This window comes from Watersipora subatra, chromosome 1 (genome assembly GCF_963576615.1).
Source record: "Watersipora subatra chromosome 1, tzWatSuba1.1, whole genome shotgun sequence".
In the NCBI taxonomy this organism is placed as follows: domain Eukaryota; kingdom Metazoa; phylum Bryozoa; class Gymnolaemata; order Cheilostomatida; family Watersiporidae; genus Watersipora; species Watersipora subatra.
This window is the reverse complement of record NC_088708.1, coordinates 24,622,697-24,641,441: the sequence shown is the minus strand read 5'-3', so window position 1 is coordinate 24,641,441 and position 18,745 is coordinate 24,622,697. Positions and strand designations below refer to the sequence as shown.

Here is an 18,745-nt window from a genome sequence, read left to right as displayed (position 1 = left end):
CGACGGCTTCCTTCAGATCAAACTGAGTGATCTCTCGAGTGACCTTACTACATTCTGGACACCCTTCGGAAAATGCAAGTGGTTGAGAATGCCATTTGGTTTGTCTTTGAGCCCCGAAGAATTCTATAAAAAGCTCTCAGATGCACTTGGTGGTCTCAAGGAAGTCACTGTGGCGGCAGATGATATACTCATATTTGGGAAAGGATACACTGATGATGAAGCAATGCAAAACCACAATGCCAACTTCGATAGACTGCTGACAAAAGCAGGGAGAGTGAATCTGAAGTTTAACAAAGGAAAATGTAGATTCCACCTAGATGAGCTACCATATATTGGCCACATTATTACAGCTGACGGTGTAAAACCTGAACCGAAAAAAATCAGAGCGATCAAAGACATGGAGGCACCTAGCAACAGCGGTGGAGTACGCCGCTTTTTGGGCCATGTAAACTATTTGGTCAAGTTCATTCCCAACTATTCAGCAGAATGTGAGCCTCTGAGACGGATGGTTGAAGTGAAAAAACTGACTTTGGGTGGGGAGTAGATCAAACCAGAGCTTTCGATCGAATAACGCGTCTTATCATATATACTTCCCGACTGAAATACTTTCGAGTAAATTAACTGGTGGTCGTTCAGACAGATGCAAGTACTGATGGGCTAAGAGCTGTGCTCATGCAGGACGGTCAACCTGTGTGTTAGGGCTCGAGAAGTCTATCGACGAGCGAGAAAAATTACGCGACTATTGAACTTGAGTTACTGGCCACAGTGTATGGAATACATAGGTTCGATCAGTATGTGTTTGATAATCCAAATGTGACAGTGCATACCGACCACAGTCCATTGAAACAGATCTTCACGAAACCCCTAAACAGGGCACCAAAGAAGCTCTAGTCTATGGTGCTGGCTCTTCAAAGGTATCCCATGAAAGTACTCTACAAACTGGGTGTGGAGCAAGTCACTGCGAATATGCTATCAAGAGCCCCTGTTGATGAGGCAGACACAGCAGGGATATCAGATGAACAGATCTTCATTGTTAACCAACTGAGGACTTTCATGTCGGATCTAACAGTACAAAACATCAAAGAGAGGTCTCCCTGTGTGTGAAGCTACATATCAACATATTAAACAAAACACCAAGGATGATCTAACATTAAGCATCCTACAGTCAATGATCACGTCAGGATGGCCAGCCAGGCCAACAGAATTTCAGGAACTATTGAAAGAATACTATGAATTCAGAGATGAACTGGCCATGCTTGATGGGGTCATTTACAAAAGTCCAGGGTTGGTTATTCCAGCTCATTCTAGTTCAATGATCTTGGACAAACTGCATACTAGCCATCAAGGAACAGCAGCCACAGTGCGGAGAGCCAGAGCTGCAGTATTCTGGCCCAAGATGACTGAAGACATCCGTAGAAAAACAGAGCAGTGTGTCACACGTGCTCTTGATGCTCTCAGCCAGCCAGCTGAGACTATTCAGTCACAATATCCGAGACTCTCCCTAAAATGAGCATGGATATACTGATTAACAAGAGCAAAAAATACCTGATACTAGTTGACTACTTATCGGACTTATTTGAATGTGAGCCACTAGTCAACCAACAGTCTGCCACAGTCATTGAGCTGTGCAAAAAGACTTCTACTCATTATGACATACCAAATCAGATACACTCGGACCATGGTTCACAATTCACATCATCAAAGTGTGCTGCATTTAGTCAGGAGTGGGGATTCACACACACCACCTCTTCACCAGGACACCAGCAGTGTAACGGCAAAGCAGAGGCAGCAGTGTAACGGCAAAGCGGAGGCAGCAGTGAAGATTATGAAATGATTCATGCGACGAGTCGAAGACCCATACTTAGCACTCTTGGAGGACCGAAACACACCCGCAGTGGGTATGACCACATCCTCTGCTCAGAAAACGCTTGGAGATGATATGCGATCAATATTGCTGACAGGAAACTGTTCTACGAAGATTGATGTCCTAGATCAAAAACTCAAGCGAAAAGAGGCTACCCAAAACTCTTACAAAAAACCGCAAGAGATTTACCACCTCTGAACATTGGATGTCCAGTTCTCCTTAGAGAGGTGCAATCAAAGAAGAAAAAATGGCAGCAAGGATAGGTCATTGAACAACTATGTGATCGTTCATACATGGTTGCCAATAAGCAAACAGACCAAGCAGTGAGGCGTAATTGTGTAGATCTCCGACCCAATAAAGAAGCTGATGTAAGCTCTGCAACCATTAATCAGTACAATGCAGCTGCTGTGAACCGTTTAATCTCGGATCTCGACCCAACCATCGGTGCCGCCAATTACAGAACTGAGGATGTTCTTTCTGATTATGTTATGGCCAATGTACCAGTTACCAGTGACAATACAAAGGGTACTGCAAGGGACCTACATGGAGACGATGTAAACAGCTGAAAACTCGACCAAGTTTAAAGACTTTGTGTTGTACAAGTAGATAAATAAGCCTATGTGTCCTTTACTTTGGTTGAGCTTGATGTAACGTGTCTACCGTTTGTACAATCTAATATTCAATTTTTTTTTCTTGTCTTCGTTTGGCCCGAAGAAAACTCACCTTCAAGTTGAGCAGAAGGAATGTTGATAACTTGTCTGCTAGCTTACTTGTGTTATGTGCATTCACTAGCAGTGCTTGTAATATTGTTTATTTTCTGTTTATGGTACTGTACTCTTGTATGTTGGGTGGACCTTACATTATAAAGAGCTGAAACTAACAATCTAAATTGTTCAATCAACAACTCGTAACGGACAATCATAAACAAACAGGTACCAATTGCGAGGCGTGATCAGATTCTAAATTTAGTTTGTGTTTATAATCTACTCGTTTACTACGCGCGCTTCTACTGCGGCTGTCATTGGCGGTCTGGCGAGATCACAATTATGAGCGTTAAAATGTCCCGTGCACTTAAATAAATACTATTACACAAACAAGCAAGCATATCCCGAGCAGCATGCTCATACCTGCCAACTCTCACGCATTGGGCGTGATACTCACGCAATCACCCCAAAGAAAAAAATGAAAATGCGTGAGAAATGCGTGAGATTTTTGCCCCAAGTTTCACAATTTTATATATACTATCATTGATACATCAATTGCCCCAAAACCAAATCTCACGCATTGCCCCACTCTTGGGTTGGCAGGTCTGAGCATGCTGTATTGTTGTCTCATATTGTCTCAAACAATGTACAATATGAGATACTTTCCCCTTTATACCGTCGCTGTTATCAGAGTGTTCTACGCTCCACAAGGCACGAGGATGGACCAGAATAGATTAAATTGTATAAACATGAGATAGGATAAACAAAGAATTTGTTTTGGTAATTAGACTAGAATTCAAATTAATGCATTGTTCTAAAGGATATATGTAGAAAAATAAAGTTATTTATTGCGGGAGACTACCTACTCTACTATTCAAGAGCCAGCTATGTCGTAAAAATGATACATTACCTGGTGAGCATCACCGGATGGGACAATATAAGCATGCAAAGGTTTGTTGTTCGTGATTAATTTACGGAGAGACTTCAGCAAATTTCCAGTGATTTTGGGCGTCATTTTTTAAGTGAGACAAGCAGACCAATTAGCTTTTTAATTGGCTCCTCGAGTGTACCAGAATGGGCTGCACGTCTTAAATAAAAAATGCAACAAAACCAACTTGGTTCGCTAAAATATCACCCGATTATTTCTACGAACTTTAAAAAGCAACGTATAGATGTCTGGGCTTTGTATGGATAATTAACTGTTATTCTTGTTCGTCGATCATACCTCGACTTCTTTGCGACAACACCTTTAGCAGACGGTAATAAAATATTTACATCGTGTTAATAAATTAGTTTTGCTAATTTAGTAGACAAGTCAGGTATTAATCAAGTAATAACGCTATCAAGCCCGTGTGAACGATGGTTACGGCTTCTGATATGCAAACCTATTGCAAAATATTTGCTACGCACCCCATGTTGATGGAACAACTTTATTTGGAGCTTGCCCTAGCTTAGTGTTTTTTCCTATTGCAGCAAACGACGATTAGAAGTCTTATGATGATGTATTTTTTCTAGTCGAGTCGTAACGTGACCTCTAGTCACCGACCAGCGTGTCAATGTTGCGACATTTACAGCTTCCGAGTTCGAGTTGATAAACCATTTTTCGTCAAGGTTGGCGCATTTATCATCAGGAAATGTAGTGTAGTTTCTATTCAACTGTTGTTTTATCTAAAGTAGTCCAAGCAACTGAAATTACGAATATACTACTGTATGTATTGGCATTATGCATTACATATATCGTTACAAATCAATGCTACTTGTGGTGACATTTATTTGGGTAACTAATAGTAATTGGTGCAACCTTCAATAGTATTAGAAATAAAAACATGAGATGTGTTATTCATGATACTGTATATATTAACCACCCTACTATCTAACACTATTTGATGCAACAAAAACCTTATTATGAATCTTTCAACCTGCTAGAAGAAAATAAACAAAAATACTAACAATTCCTTTACAACTTTGGTCCAAATCTCTTCTCATAAAAATCACAAGTGACCAGCGAAATAGTTAGAGTTTATAATACTTATAATTGAAAAATTTAACTCCTAAAGCTAAGAACACCAAAACAGATGTGTTGTAATAAACCCTTGAAAACTATAAGGAGATGTAGTAGTGTGACAGCAGGGCATTGTGAGAAAGTGAACTGTCCGCTGGAATAGATGCGATCTGGGCGAGGCCTACGCAACTGCTGTCAGTAAGTCCACTTGTAAATGACTGCATAGCAATACCTTGTAAGCCAAGTTGTCCTGCAACAATGTAATCTACACATGAAATTAACATCGATTAATTTTATCAATTCTGTAAGAAAGAGCGGATAGGTAAAACTAGGGTAGGGCGAGCCAAGTTATTTTTGTAATGAGTAAACTCTATTGGGAGTTGTCCTCTCTCATAATAGACAGCGCTTTGTGTAGTATCTCTTTAAATAACAGTTTTTCTTAATGCCAAGAAAAATTTCACAAAATAAATCTCAACATTCTTAATACCAGCAATCTTCACGCTTCCACAACAAGACTCACAGTCATTCATATTATTTAGAGAATGAATATAATAATAATAATATATTAATATAATAAATACTTCTATAAATAAATTGTTTTGTTGAACTCATCTTACTATATGTAAGACATGTACCTATCATAGCTGAAAGTATTTCATTTCCAGCCTCTCTGTTGGAAGTGGTGAATAGGAAATAGGTTTTGCCAGCACTCAGCTGCATGGGGCTATGGAGCTGCACACCAGCAACAAAACCTAGGAAGGTCAAGCCTCCCTTCACACAACCTTTGACTAAAGACATATCATTGCACAAAACTGAAACACAGTTGTCTTCTCCTGAAGCATACTGAGCTTCAACCTGAAAAAGACAAGCAGTCTTTTATAAGGCTAGATTTCCTAGAGAGAATGGTCAGGACAATGAATGAAGGAAACCGCACTTGAACAATCTAGTATTCATTAAGGATTCCAACTGCTGTCTTTAAAAAGTTAGAGGTTAATGAACATTAAAATAAACATGTTTTTCTGACGCAAACAGTCTTGCGGCCAGTTTGAAATATCTAGTGCTGCGGTGACAAGCTCTCTTACTCATTGGTGTTCTAACTAAACAGATTTAAAAAACCTTATACTAAATAACTGAAATGAATAATAAAATTAATTAATGATACCATAGTTACATTTTGGGTGAAATACAATCTAACCTTATAGCCCGCCTCTTTAATGAGTGGCAAAGAATTGACCAGGTTAGCAGACTTCTCATTAAGTAAACCCATGCAGACGGCTGACTGTAAGAAAGACAAGCTTCGCTTCATTGTTGCATCTACAATATACCAAAAAAGGACATTCAAATCTACACTCAGTTTACCAAACATTGCTACAGAAATTTCAGTTGACACAAATAAAGTTGATTTATTGTAATGTAGAGTGAACAAGGCAATTAAATAGCTTACCACCATGAGCCATCACAGTAATGGTTTTAGAAGGGCCAGCAAGATGCCTTGTCATAGCTCCAAGATGTACACCAAGCTCTACCAAAGGCTGACTTTCAGGGCTCATTGCATTGACTAATGCCTGAGCATTTATCTATAAAGCATAATAATAATACAGAGGTCATAAAGTGCTGCATAAATCTACCCTTTAATCAGGAATCTACCCATAAATTTATGTAATAAGACTAGGATTATGTGATGGTGCATTCATGAAAATATATACACTAATATGACAGCAATACATAAGTTATATAAAGCTGCATGCATACACATATGCAATAATATAAAGGTAATAGAGATATAATATATTCCCTAGTAAAGTTCTTAATTAAATCAGTAATTGATTGTTATTTAATATAGAAGTAAGGCTCTGGGTGACAAACCTCTGTTTGATAATAGGTTATAAAAAATTTTCATTGCAGATGGAAGTTGAAAAACCTCAGAACCTAACGACACATTTTTACATTTTTGATGCAAGGAGTTATCTTATCCTTATAAGATGATGTGATAATTGAAATACACGTGGTGCCATTCACTAATGTGGATGAAATTGCTATTAAATGGCTTAGCTATAATCCTAAAATGTTATGTTTAATTATGAATAATTTGATGTGAGGAATGATGCCGATATCTAGCTGACAATGCAAAGCCCCAGCCACAGATAGATAAAACATATGGCTATAGCATAAGCACCTAAAAGGTTTACCATAGCCACACATTTAACCCTTACCATATTCAGAAGGTTTATTTCTACAAGCCTGACAAATCTATAATTATGAAAAGAGGAAGTTATCACAAACAAACAACCACTAACAATGCAATGCCATTGGTTGTGAAGGGTAAGAAATGAACTACTTACGGCACCAAACAGACTTTTGCCATCTCTCGCATCTACAAACTGCTGAGCAATCTCCTCAGCTACTCTTGTCTGTGCCTCAACAGTGCTTGCACCAAGATGTGGCGTAGCCAATGTATTTTTATGCTTCACTAAATCTAGATTGGATGGTGGTTCCTATGAAAGACAAACAAAATGTGAGTTCCAAACAACATTACGTAAAAAAGTGAAAATATGATAATTGGAAAGCCGAGTTACAAAAAGTGGTGCCATATTAAGTCCCATCTATTCTACCCTGCAACTAGATGTCATATTGAATCACACCTATGCTAGCCAGCAGCCTGATGTCATGTGAGCTGTTGTTACGCTGAGCAACACTTATCCTAGTCCGAATCTGATGTCATACTGAGCCACACTTATTCTCATTCACAACCTCGTGCCATATTGACTCCCACCTATTTATAACTTGCACCTTTCAGTATAAGCATGAGATGGCATGCAGGGATCACCAGTCTGATCAACTAATAAAACATTCACACTATAGCAAAAGTGAACCCTAACACCATATATGACTTACAGTATTTATGTATGTCAGTTGATTGTACAAAGATTTCTGAAGCAACTTATCTCAACATGATACTAGTACCCTAGATGTTCAGCACAAAATACTGAATGGTACTGTACATGTACAATGGTATTACGGCTAGCCTATGCCTAGCCAGAACCACAAGCTAAACACCAACTTGAGTCTGGGAGAGAAAACTGGAGCATGCAGCCCTCTATATAATTAGTAAGAAACGCACTCCCATCTGGCCACAATTATTGCCAATATTGAAAGTCTCAGAGTAGTCAAGACACCTGACTAATTGACAGCAAGGATATCTTTAAAACGGTGTTGCTTTTAATGGATTCACAAAAAAGTACTATATGCTTGTCATCAAAAGTAATCTCCTTCCAGCAGTGAAAAGCCTTTTGGAAAAGAGAAGCTATGCCTGTATTCATATGGGAGTCCGAGTATCATAGCGAAACATTTTTTGTCTATTTGCCAGTTGATATGAAGCTTTTGTCCGAACCACACACCTTGAATTTATCACACGCGTTTCACATAGAGTTTGCTTTGCATAGGTCGGATGAGCTTGCAACACAAAAATGTATTGCAATAGATTTCGAGAATATTTGCCAATCAAAATGCGACCACAACGCTCACACCACCAAACCGTTTGTCTGTTACAAACCATAAGTGAAGCCATCTTAACAACCATCAAGAGCATTTGCTGTCAGTAATTTTCCATGATGATAGTATGTCACCGACTCAGTTCATTTACAGGTGGAAATATAATGTGGCGATGTACTAGTTTTTCAACTGCTCCGTGTTGAAGAACAGTTGAACAACATGCGTTGTTGCCTTCTGTCTGCAGAATTATGTCAGTTTGCTTTTGTAATGAACTCTCAGAGAATGGAGAGACAATAATGACATTGCATGGAACATATATTAAAAGTTTATAGCTTTATCTTGCTTCCTGATGATTGGTTGCATCTCTTTTTACCTTTCTACTGAAGCTTTTTGCTACTGAGACTAATTTAACTACAGCATGTGAAATGCACCAGCGAAGAAAATTCCTATTTCAAACTACTTAAAATTACATTCTAGCAAATTAACATATTTATAAATCCTAAAAACCTTAATTTGCCGTCATCAAAGTTTTGTATTGCTCATCACAAGTAATATATAAAATCGTTTTAACACAAAATTATTTTTTACCTTTAATAACCATTCCATAGCACAATTGAAGTTAATGGTAAGCCATTTAGAATCTACTTGCGCGATGCCCGGCATTGAACAGGTATTAAAAATCAGCTTATAAACAGTGACAGGTAATGTAGTTGCTTGCCATTAGCCTAGAAGCCCTAGATCATTGCCAAAGGGTAACTTGAGTAAGCTAGTTAGCAAACTTATTAGTAAACTTACTAATAAGAGCCGTGAGAGCAAGCTTTACTGACTTGCGTAATGCACCATGGTATGCATATTTTCACCAACATAGCGACATAAATATTGCCCTATGATTAGACATTGGTTAGATATTTGCCTGGCAAATCGGAGGTTCTGAGATCAAATCCAGCAAGAAACAGATATTTCATTCCTAAATTTTAATTGCTTTCCCTAGACACACAGAATCATGCACAAACTTTAAGATTTACATATAAAGATTTCAACAAAACAAAATTGTGATTGCATTCGCTAAGACCAAGTTTGATGTGCAGAACAAAAAATTCTGAAAATATTTACATGACTTTAGACAATTGTCAGCTTTTGCTGATCTCCGTATTAGTTGACAAATAGTAAAAGATAGACTTCAAGTTAACAGATATTCAATTTATACAACGATATCAGATTGGAGAGGTTTGATGTCTCAGTAAAAATTATTTCAATCGGAACTATGTCATCTCCATCGAAAACAAAGCTTTAATTTTATAAATATTAAAGAAAAAGGTGGTCAAGCACAAAAACTCATTTCATGCAAAAAATTGCTCAAAAATTAAAAAAAAAATTGTTTGACTAGATTTTTGATTTGTTGTGAAAAGATCGCTTCATGTAGCTTTTTAAAGTTGATGATAATCGTGTTAAACTAAACTTTCATGAAACATGGTCACTAGTTTTTAATTTATTTAACCAAATACTGTTAGAATGGCATATTAATGGGTTGCATAAATTAAAAATTGAATTTTGGAGTATTGATGAGCATTTACCAAAGGTTTGCACTGAATTTTAATGCATCATGCTAGTTGTGCTAATTCTAATGTGATTTTGTTTGCACATTTGCTAGGTTAAGCTGAAGTTGAAGTGGGCACTTGGATCTAAAACACCAGCCAGTGACTCAGATGACAAGGGGGTCCATATTGGTCTGCTCTCGTGGAACAGACAAAACCCTACAGCGCATTAAAGCAGTCTAAACCACTATGCCATCTGAACCAGAATTGTATACAGAAATTTGTTGCATTGGTCAGCTGAATCTTTGATGAATCACCGCTTAATAAAAACTTGGTAAAGACCAGTTCCATAGCGTTAATTGATTGAGAATCGTGATCGACTGTCACATACTTGTACATAAACATCTAGACCAGCTCCGCCACACTGTCCTGAATTGAGTGCATCAAGCAGTGCATCTTCATCCACAATCCCCCCTCGAGCGCAGTTTATTATCTTTACTCCTCGCCGACACTTGCTCAGCACAGTGCTATTGATGAGATCTGTAAAGATGGCAGTCTTTGAAAACTTTTCAATGAATTATCCACAAGTTAATTAGTTACAGGGGCTGACAACTCCAATACATCAAATGATGTCAGCTTTGAAAATCTTGCGTATATATGGAATATCTTGTGGTGTTTTTTGTAGAACTTAACCAAATTTTACTTAAACTATTAAAAAGTTAAAAGACACCGCACTGACAGAAACAGTATATGTTCAATAACACAAATTCAACGCAACCAAAAAGGAAACAATTTGATTTTCTAAACCGTTACTGCAGTATGTACGTAAATTTAAAGGTTGACTTGCAATAAAATTCACATTACAGCTATTTGGTATCATAAGATTCACCATGTCTTACTCTGTTGTGTTGTAGGTGTGAAATATATGGGAATGTGATTACAAGCTCTTAAAAGCTAAAAAACGAACAGTTAATCACAGCCACACGAGACCGCCGTAGTTTGGATTCGCTTTCCAAAACGGCTCAAATGGGCTGTAGTTGTTACAGGATGGTTTCTGTTTACACTTTCATGCAACCTCTTTCGTCGAAATATTTTCACAAATGTACTTCACGCATTCAATAAAACCATGTCTATTGTTCTTACGTGCCTATTTTATCATCATTGTAATGCTGTCACTTTTAGCAGTGATATCTTATAACTTACCGTAAAAATTCATTTAATTTTTTAACCTTACCTTGAAGGAGTACCTATCATTGTCTGATAATCATGACGAGCCTGTTGGTCACCTGTGATAATCGAAAAGTGCTGCAAAAATTATTTGCGAACTATTGGGTTACATGACCAGATTACGACTAGAGATTAGACCAAGCCAAAACAAAACTGTAAAGTAGCGAGCATCTATATTTGATACGAGGTTTTTGGTGAAACCCGAAGTGTTTGTCATAAACTAGTGCTACGAGAAGTTTTATATTGAGCTTTTTATTGGCCTTTCAATTTACGTGAGATGATCACGTGACAAAACAATAACCAAATGTAATGACTACGTCAGAAAAATAAACTGATACCGATCTACGGCGGTTTCCTGATGGCTGCGATCAACTGTTCGTTTTTGAGCTTTTAAGAGCTTGTAATCACATTTCCACATATTTTGCATCTACAACACAGCAGAGTAAGACATGGTGAATCTTTTAATACCAAACAACTGTAATGTGAATTTTGTTGCAAGTCAACCTTTAAGGGTTAAAACGTAACGTAAAAGGCTTTAGCAGTGTTATGCCACGCACTCATAGGGTAATTAAAGAGAATCATATCATCGCCGTAATCAACTACTCTAGTTGGATATACATGTAAGTAGGGGGAGAGCTATACACTACATACTCTTAGTAGGTGGTATAAGAGGTACGTGTACAGTGATATAGTCTGCCCGTGGCCATAAGTCCTCCAGCTCATAGCTGGTCACATCGAAGGCAGCACTTTCCTCCGCTGACACAAGAGGATCGTATCCAATAGTCTGTAAAGTTAGTGTAAATACATAATGCTTTATGAGACTCAGCCTTAAGTAGATCTTGAGTAACTTACCAGCATAACAATCTCAAGAGAGAATAACTCTATTTTCTAGTGTCTGTATACAAAAATACATATATGTTTATGCTGGCAAGCTGAACAAAGCACACTGAACAAGTTGCTACTTGCTGCATCTTCGGTTTCTGAACACAACTCTGCGCATGAAAGTGCAAGCAGGTGAATATACCCAAGTATTTGCATCACGATCACTATGTTGAGTAAGTACTATGCCATTACAGCGCTGTTTCAGTGGAAACAAAACCGTGGCAAACACACTAATTAATTTTTATGTTGCTGAAAACCTTGTAAGATAAAATATATATGCTGATTTTCTAACCATTAAAAAGACAGTAAAGCTGCAGCATAGAGATTTGTGCAGACAGAACCCCTGCTAATCTCAAAGCTTTCATGACTTGTTCTAGCTTGGTTCCTTTCCAAACAGAAATCATCTCCGTGTGAAACTTGGAAAAAAATTCATTGGCTATGTGGGAAAAAATTCATTCGATGTGGTAGACTTGTGTTTTGTGGCTGATACATACATCCCAGAGAAAAGTATTGTACGTCACTCTCAATTGAAACATTCCACTCAATGAAAACATTTCAACTAACATCACTAGAAGAGTAAAATAATGATTTCAGTACCTCCATGCCAAAAGATCTCATTCTAGAACCAACTTCGCGACCAATTCTTCCTAGACCTACAATCGCTAAGGTCTTGCCTTGGAGTTCTTCACCCATGAACAGTTTCCTATCCCACCGGCCTTCCTTCATTGACATGCAGGCGGTGCCCACATTCCTAAAGAATACGGATTATAGCTTAGTAGAGTCTCTAGCCCAGCATTCGTATGACACTATTCAGCCTCAGTTTAGTAATTAATCATGCCACCTCAGACTGTCAGCTTACTGTTTTATTTGACAACTTACATATTGGTATCTGTAGTTGTTGAACTAGAGAGTAACACTTACGAGTATAACAGTGATACATAAATTGTTCAATAACTTTGAAAATATTAAAAATATTAATAAATCTTTTAACAATAATAAAATGAAAGTCTCAAAAAAATATTTTTGCGGAAGAAAATATATTTATCAGAAATTTCAAAAGATTTAAATCTCGCAAAACAAATAGTTAGCTTAATTTCAAAGATTCTACATACATAATGCATTTGTAGAAGTATCTTTAAATTACATTGCTATCAGGTGAACATTACCATTTAGTGAACAGGTTCAACTAATCTTTTGCGCTTTTCTATGAGTTTACTTCAACATTATCAAATACACCAAAACTTGATGCAAACAATTAAACTTTCACAATCAAAAACCTAGACTAAATTACCCTTGAGTTACATAAAAACATTCAATTTAACCAATAGGCTTAGAAATAGAACTTTCTATATGAAGACATCATTATATGAACACGATGAGTAAATTTATATAGACCAATTGAAATGCTCCATGCCCCTTAATGCTTTAAGGTGTAGGATAGGGTTTTTGGGTACTGTCGCAACTGATAGATTACAAATAATGTATATAGGCTGTTAAAGACACATGTATTAGATGTAGGCTTACTGTCTATTGTAATGCGTATATAATATTATGACTTCATCTGATGCTGAGGTAAAGGTCACACCAGACTAAATGTTGAATCTCGCAGACAGACATCTACTCACTGTGAATGTTGTGCCCAAGCGCTAAAGGTCCACTTTTGCTATGTTACAGATCCGCATGCTACTATGACAATTTTACTATAAGCCAGTTTGAATAAAACGTTTGTGTTTTAAAATAAAATAATGTGTTTGTACTCTTAAAGAGCGAATTAAAGAGCTAATAAATGTAAAGATTTTAATGATACACTGAATGTTATGATAATCTAGACTTAAATGTATATACGGTAGACGACCGTTTAGGCGTTTACGTTTAGGCGTTTACGTAAATTTTATTGATGGTAATGAACTCATGTAAGGCTCTTGTATCGTATTACATAAGAAATTCAACATTACGTAAAACATCATGTAAAACATCATATATTTTAGATATTTTTGTTAGTCTAAGTCAAACCTCACACATGTTTCATCACATTCATTCATGCTTAAGTTATCATTAACTTATTGCTGCTGTCTCAGTAGAAGTTATCATTAACTTATTGCTGCTGTCTCAGTAGAAGTTATCATTAACTTATTGCTGCTGTCTCAGTAGAAGTTATCATTAACTTATTGCTGCTGTCTCAGTAGAAGTTATCATTAACTTATTGCTGCTGTCTCAGTAGAAGTTATCATTAACTTATTGCTGCTGTCTCAGTAGAAGTTATCATTAACTTATTGCTGCTGTCTCAGTAGAAGTTATCATTAACTTTTTGCTGCTGTCTCAGTAGAAGTTATCATTAACTTATTGCTGCTGTCTCAGTAGAAGTTATCATTAACTTATTGCTGCTGTCTCAGTAGAAGTTATCATTAACTTATTGCTGCTGTCTCAGTAGAAGTTATCATTAACTTATTGCTGCTGTCTCAGTAGAAGTTATCATTAACTTATTGCTGCTGTCTCAGTAGAAGTTATCATTAATTTATTGTGCTGTCTCAGTAGAAGTTATCATTGACTTATTGCTGCTGTCTCAGTAGAAGTTATCATTAACTTATTGCTGCTGTCTCAGTAGAAGTTATCATTAACTTATTGCTGCTGTCTCAGTAGAAGTTATCATTAACTTATTGCTGCTGTCTCAGTAGAAGTTATCATTAACTTATTGCTGCTGTCTCAGTAGAAGTTATCATTAATTTATTGTGCTGTCTCAGTAGAAGTTATCATTGACTTATTGCTGCTGTCTCAGTAGAAGTTATCATTAACTTATTGCTGCTGTCTCAGTAGAAGTTATCATTAACTTATTGCTGCTGTCTCAGTAGAAGTTATCATTAACTTATTGCTGCTGTCTCAGTAGAAGTTATCATTAACTTATTGCTGCTGTCTCAGTAGAAGTTATCATTAACTTATTGCTGCTGTCTCAGTAGAAGTTATCATTAACTTATTGCTGCTGTCTCAGTAGAAGTTATCATTAACTTATTGCTGCTGTCTCAGTAGAAGTTATCATTAATTTATTGTGCTGTCTCAGTAGAAGTTATCATTAACTTATTGCTGCTGTCTCAGTAGAAGTTATCATTAACTTATTGCTGCTGTCTCAGTAGAAGTTATCATTAACTTATTGCTGCTGTCTCAGTAGAAGTTATCATTAACTTATTGCTGCTGTCTCAGTAGAAGTTATCATTAACTTATTGCTGCTGTCTCAGTAGAAGTTATCATTAACTTATTGCTGCTGTCTCAGTAGAAGTTATCATTAACTTATTGCTGCTGTCTCAGTAGAAGTTATCATTAACTTATTGCTGCTGTCTCAGTAGAAGTTATCATTAACTTATTGCTGCTGTCTCAGTAGAAGTTATCATTAACTTATTGCTGCTGTCTCAGTAGAAGTTATCATTAACTTATTGCTGCTGTCTCAGTAGAAGTTATCATTAACTTATTGCTGCTGTCTCAGTAGAAGTTATCATTAACTTATTGCTGCTGTCTCAGTAGAAGTTATCATTAACTTATTGCTGCTGTCTCAGTAGAAGAAATACAGGAATAGATTGTGGTTGGTGAAAGCATTAGTAACTTAGCCCAGCACTAATTGACCAATCACCAAGAGACTACAGTATCAAATAACTGGTCAAGTTTGGGCCAAAGTACTTGATCATTTTAGAAAGTGACAAAAAAATTATCAGAGAGAATTGCTTTACAGTACCATGCTTCCATACCCCATATTTTTCTGTGAGTTCATTAACTACCGCGCGCGAGTCATAAAACAGGTAATTAGTTGCTGATGACATTATAGCCAATTACGATTTAGATTTTCGTGATTATACAGATAATTAAAGTAGCAGCACTGTCTCTGACAGTGGTGAAAGTAATAGTTTTGTAAGAGTAAGGAACATTGTGGAAGATCGTTTTAGCTTCGGATCGGATCGTAGCTTCACATAGCGCACAAGTAGAGATACATTGAATTTTTGCATAGCAATACTGGTTAAAACGTTGCCAAAATAAAGTTTGTAACAAAAATGTTCTAGATAGAGATTGAACTTGAAAAAATACTGTATACATATCATGAAGCAATGTCGGCAATTTCGGTAGAATGGCTGGCACTAGGCCGATAGCGAATTTGTACATGGTTGGCAGTGAAAGAGATAATGTGGTTGGACCTGATGAGGGTTGATATTGTTTTTGGTTGGCAATAAAATTCATCACTACAATAATTATTCTTCTATTATGACTTCACCTACCAGACTTTTATCCTCATCAGTTACAAATTCGGTGACTAAACTGATATCATCTTAATTTGCTTTGCCATGCTGCTCAGTCGGTGTATTAGCTATAATGAGTTTACCAGAAATTTCCCATTGAGCCCAGCCACAGACGAAAATTTCCTGCATTTCTAATATGACGATTTTATTGTGGATATCAATGAACAAAGCTATTTAACTTCGCGATTTCGTTCGTTCGTTATGATAGTTTAGTTTCGCTCATGAAATTTTCGCGAGAGGATGACACCGCGAAAATGCGAAAGTTAGATGATGCGAATACATAAGTGTCCTAGGGTATGTACTATAAAAATGTAGCTACATGTATATACAAGTAGACCTTGCAAAAGTTCTATCGAATCAGCTAACTTTGTAAGGGCTAAAAAACATCTAATTAAACGTGACAAAGTTTTCGTGTGATTAAGGATTTAAAACAAAATTATTTTCTAACTTAAAAAACGCAAAACATGTCAATGGAATTTTTATCCTGAGAACTACTTGGCACAAGATTGATCGTCTATTTTACAGTTAGGCCCTTGACGACAGAGCGCAACAATAAGAGACATCCTACCTCGCAATGCCACATATCATGGAGCAGGTCAGCTCAGCAGCACTGATTGTATTTCCTCCAGGAGTACTGCAAGCAAGTCATATTATTGATTAGATCAGTGCGATGCCCTACCAAATGATAGCAATTTTTATGCTTGAGCATGCTCTACAAACAAGTTAACAAATGGTGAGTGTATCCATAACGTGACTCTAAATTACTATTAAATAAGACAGTCAAGGAACGTACATAAACTTTTACAGACACCGATGTGGCCTGAGCACAAGATATCTAACAAGTGCATGCACTTGCAGGAAAGTATCTAAACTGTGCTTGAATAAAATCTGTTTCAACCGTCCAATTATTTGCATTGAAGTTGACATAATTGATATTCCGACCCTTTTATAGAAAAGAAGTTAGATTTTCACTGGATAATCGGAGTAATGCCCCTAACAGTTCTTTCCTAAGGTAGTCAGTCATATTTGAGGACTTACAGAGTCCCTTCTCATCAATATAATAGTGGTCCTTACAATATAACATTGAATGTCAACCTAAGCTATGGGATGTTACAGCCTTTGATTCACAACTATAACCTTCCCCTTTATTCAGGCCTTTTTGATCATTGAAAAAGCAATAATTCCAAGCCGCCCGGCTTTTGCATACTGCCGGCTAATAAAATCTACATTGGGTAGTGGCTTTCACGTTAGGAAAACCCATAGGAAATTACCCATTCATCTAATCATGCGTTACTCACATGGAAAAATACCTCAATAGCATGCGTGCGCAACGTGGGCATCATCTCATTAACCCCACACACATGCTAGATTTGTGGGCCTCTGCTGAAGGCCCGAGCTGCGCAAAGGAGAGAAATTATGAGTATTAATGTGAAGACAGTTAGCCCTTTGCAATGTTGCTTTCAACAGGTCAATAAAGCACTCACTTCATCACTATAACTCCTTTGTTGGTGGCTGCAACTGAATCAATGTTATCCGTTCCTGTGCCGGCTCTCCCAATAATTGACAAGTTGGAGGCAGCAATAATATCAGCAGTAACTTTAGTTGCTGATCTAACGATCAGACCATCATGTTTCTGTAAAATTTTTAAGCCATGGTGAAGCAACACCGAAGTTGAACTGGCCTGAGCTTAGTTAAACTGGCCAACTCCATTATAATGTAGATTTCTTACAAAACGATCTTCAATTAATGCCCAGAATGAAAGTTCTGTACTTTTCATATATGTAGATATTTTGCTTGTACAACCCATCATTCAAAATCAGTTGGAGCATACCTATATTGACACATGAGATAAGAATTTCGTAACATGAAGACAAAATAATTGTTCATCATAGCTAAGCTCAGGCTGTGCTGTTGAAGGCAATCTTTAATGGGGAGCTTTTAGGTTGAATCCTTTAGTGTGCAATAGCAAACATAAGATAACTAGGTAGTCTTGCGAAGGCCTTACTAACAAAGACAGAATTTGTCAGCAGACTTTTTAAGAGGAATTAACACGCACTACTATAAGTTATGGTAGTAAAGCAAACTTACTGGTAGTTCAGCCAACAGCGCCTCCTTGTCTTTGGCAAGTTTAGGGTTGAACACCACTGCCACCCCATTTCTCTTCAGTATGTCTATGCATTTGGAGTCCACCTCATCAGTTATCAACACGCTATTCAACTTGAGAGCCATTGCTGTGCAGAGTGTGACTAGTACTAGAGAATGAGCTGCTCTAATGATATGAGCGATCAATACGAGCAAGCTTTCAGCTATTGTTTGCAACGATTAATTCAAATAGGCTCGCCTAGCTGTATTAATATTATACGCCTTTTGCAGATTTGCGCTTGGCTTGTTGGTGCATCATGCCGTGACCGGCATCCTATTATTTCAATGGTCAGGTTTTGTCCAATCAAGGAAGTGAGAAAATGTCAGATACATCCATGTATGCTTGTAGTTTAGTTTGATGTTATTGGCTACATATACATCACCTTAATAAATTATGTAGTACCTTCCCTTCAAACATGGAAAAGCATTCTCATCTAATAGATACGATACATAAGTTTTATTATTATTCAAGGAGGTAAGCTAGGTTGACCAGCACAGCCCACTTTTTATAAGACTGAACATTGTTGATACAAACCATAGAGTACTAGCTTGTAGGAGATTGAATGAGCTTCATAGTCGCGATAACTGTAAACCAGAAATATGTTTTGACTTCTCCTTTT

At 37.1% G+C, this 18,745-nt stretch overlaps 2 protein-coding genes across 2 annotated transcripts in view; both read right to left on the bottom strand.

Annotated features, from left to right (window-relative positions):
• Positions 1-3,642, bottom strand: part of LOC137397420 (xaa-Pro aminopeptidase 1-like) — a 40,882-nt gene extending 37,240 nt beyond the window's left edge. The window contains exon 1 of the mRNA XM_068083709.1: positions 3,479-3,642. Coding sequence (XP_067939810.1) covers positions 3,479-3,583 — 105 coding nt within the window. The 5' untranslated portion in view covers positions 3,584-3,642. The remainder of the gene's footprint in view (positions 1-3,478) is intronic.
• Positions 3,643-4,319: 677 nt separating this feature from the next.
• LOC137397427 (D-3-phosphoglycerate dehydrogenase-like) lies at positions 4,320-18,308 on the bottom strand. The gene is made up of 11 exons (XM_068083718.1): positions 18,072-18,308; positions 17,468-17,616; positions 16,552-16,617; positions 12,304-12,457; positions 11,476-11,608; positions 9,989-10,137; positions 6,913-7,065; positions 6,015-6,147; positions 5,766-5,884; positions 5,206-5,425; positions 4,320-4,820 (listed from the first exon to the last, which is right to left on the bottom strand). Exons 1-11 carry the CDS (start codon positions 18,210-18,212, stop codon positions 4,669-4,671), a joined length of 1,569 nt encoding a protein of 522 aa, XP_067939819.1. The 5' UTR covers positions 18,213-18,308; the 3' UTR covers positions 4,320-4,668.
• Positions 18,309-18,745: the final 437 nt, after the last annotated feature.

Bases quoted from the DNA above. Each gene is read 5' to 3' on its own strand.
- LOC137397427 (XM_068083718.1), bottom strand. From the start codon at position 18,212: ATGGCTCTCAAGTTGAATAGCGTGTTGATAACTGATGAGGTGGACTCC. The intron at 7,066-9,988 runs GTATGTGACAGT...TGTCTTTCATAG, and splicing joins GTCTAGATGTTTATGTACAA to GAACCACCATCCAATCTAGA. The intron at 5,426-5,765 runs GTTAGATTGTAT...TGTCTTTTTCAG, and splicing joins TTAAAGAGGCGGGCTATAAG to GTTGAAGCTCAGTATGCTTC.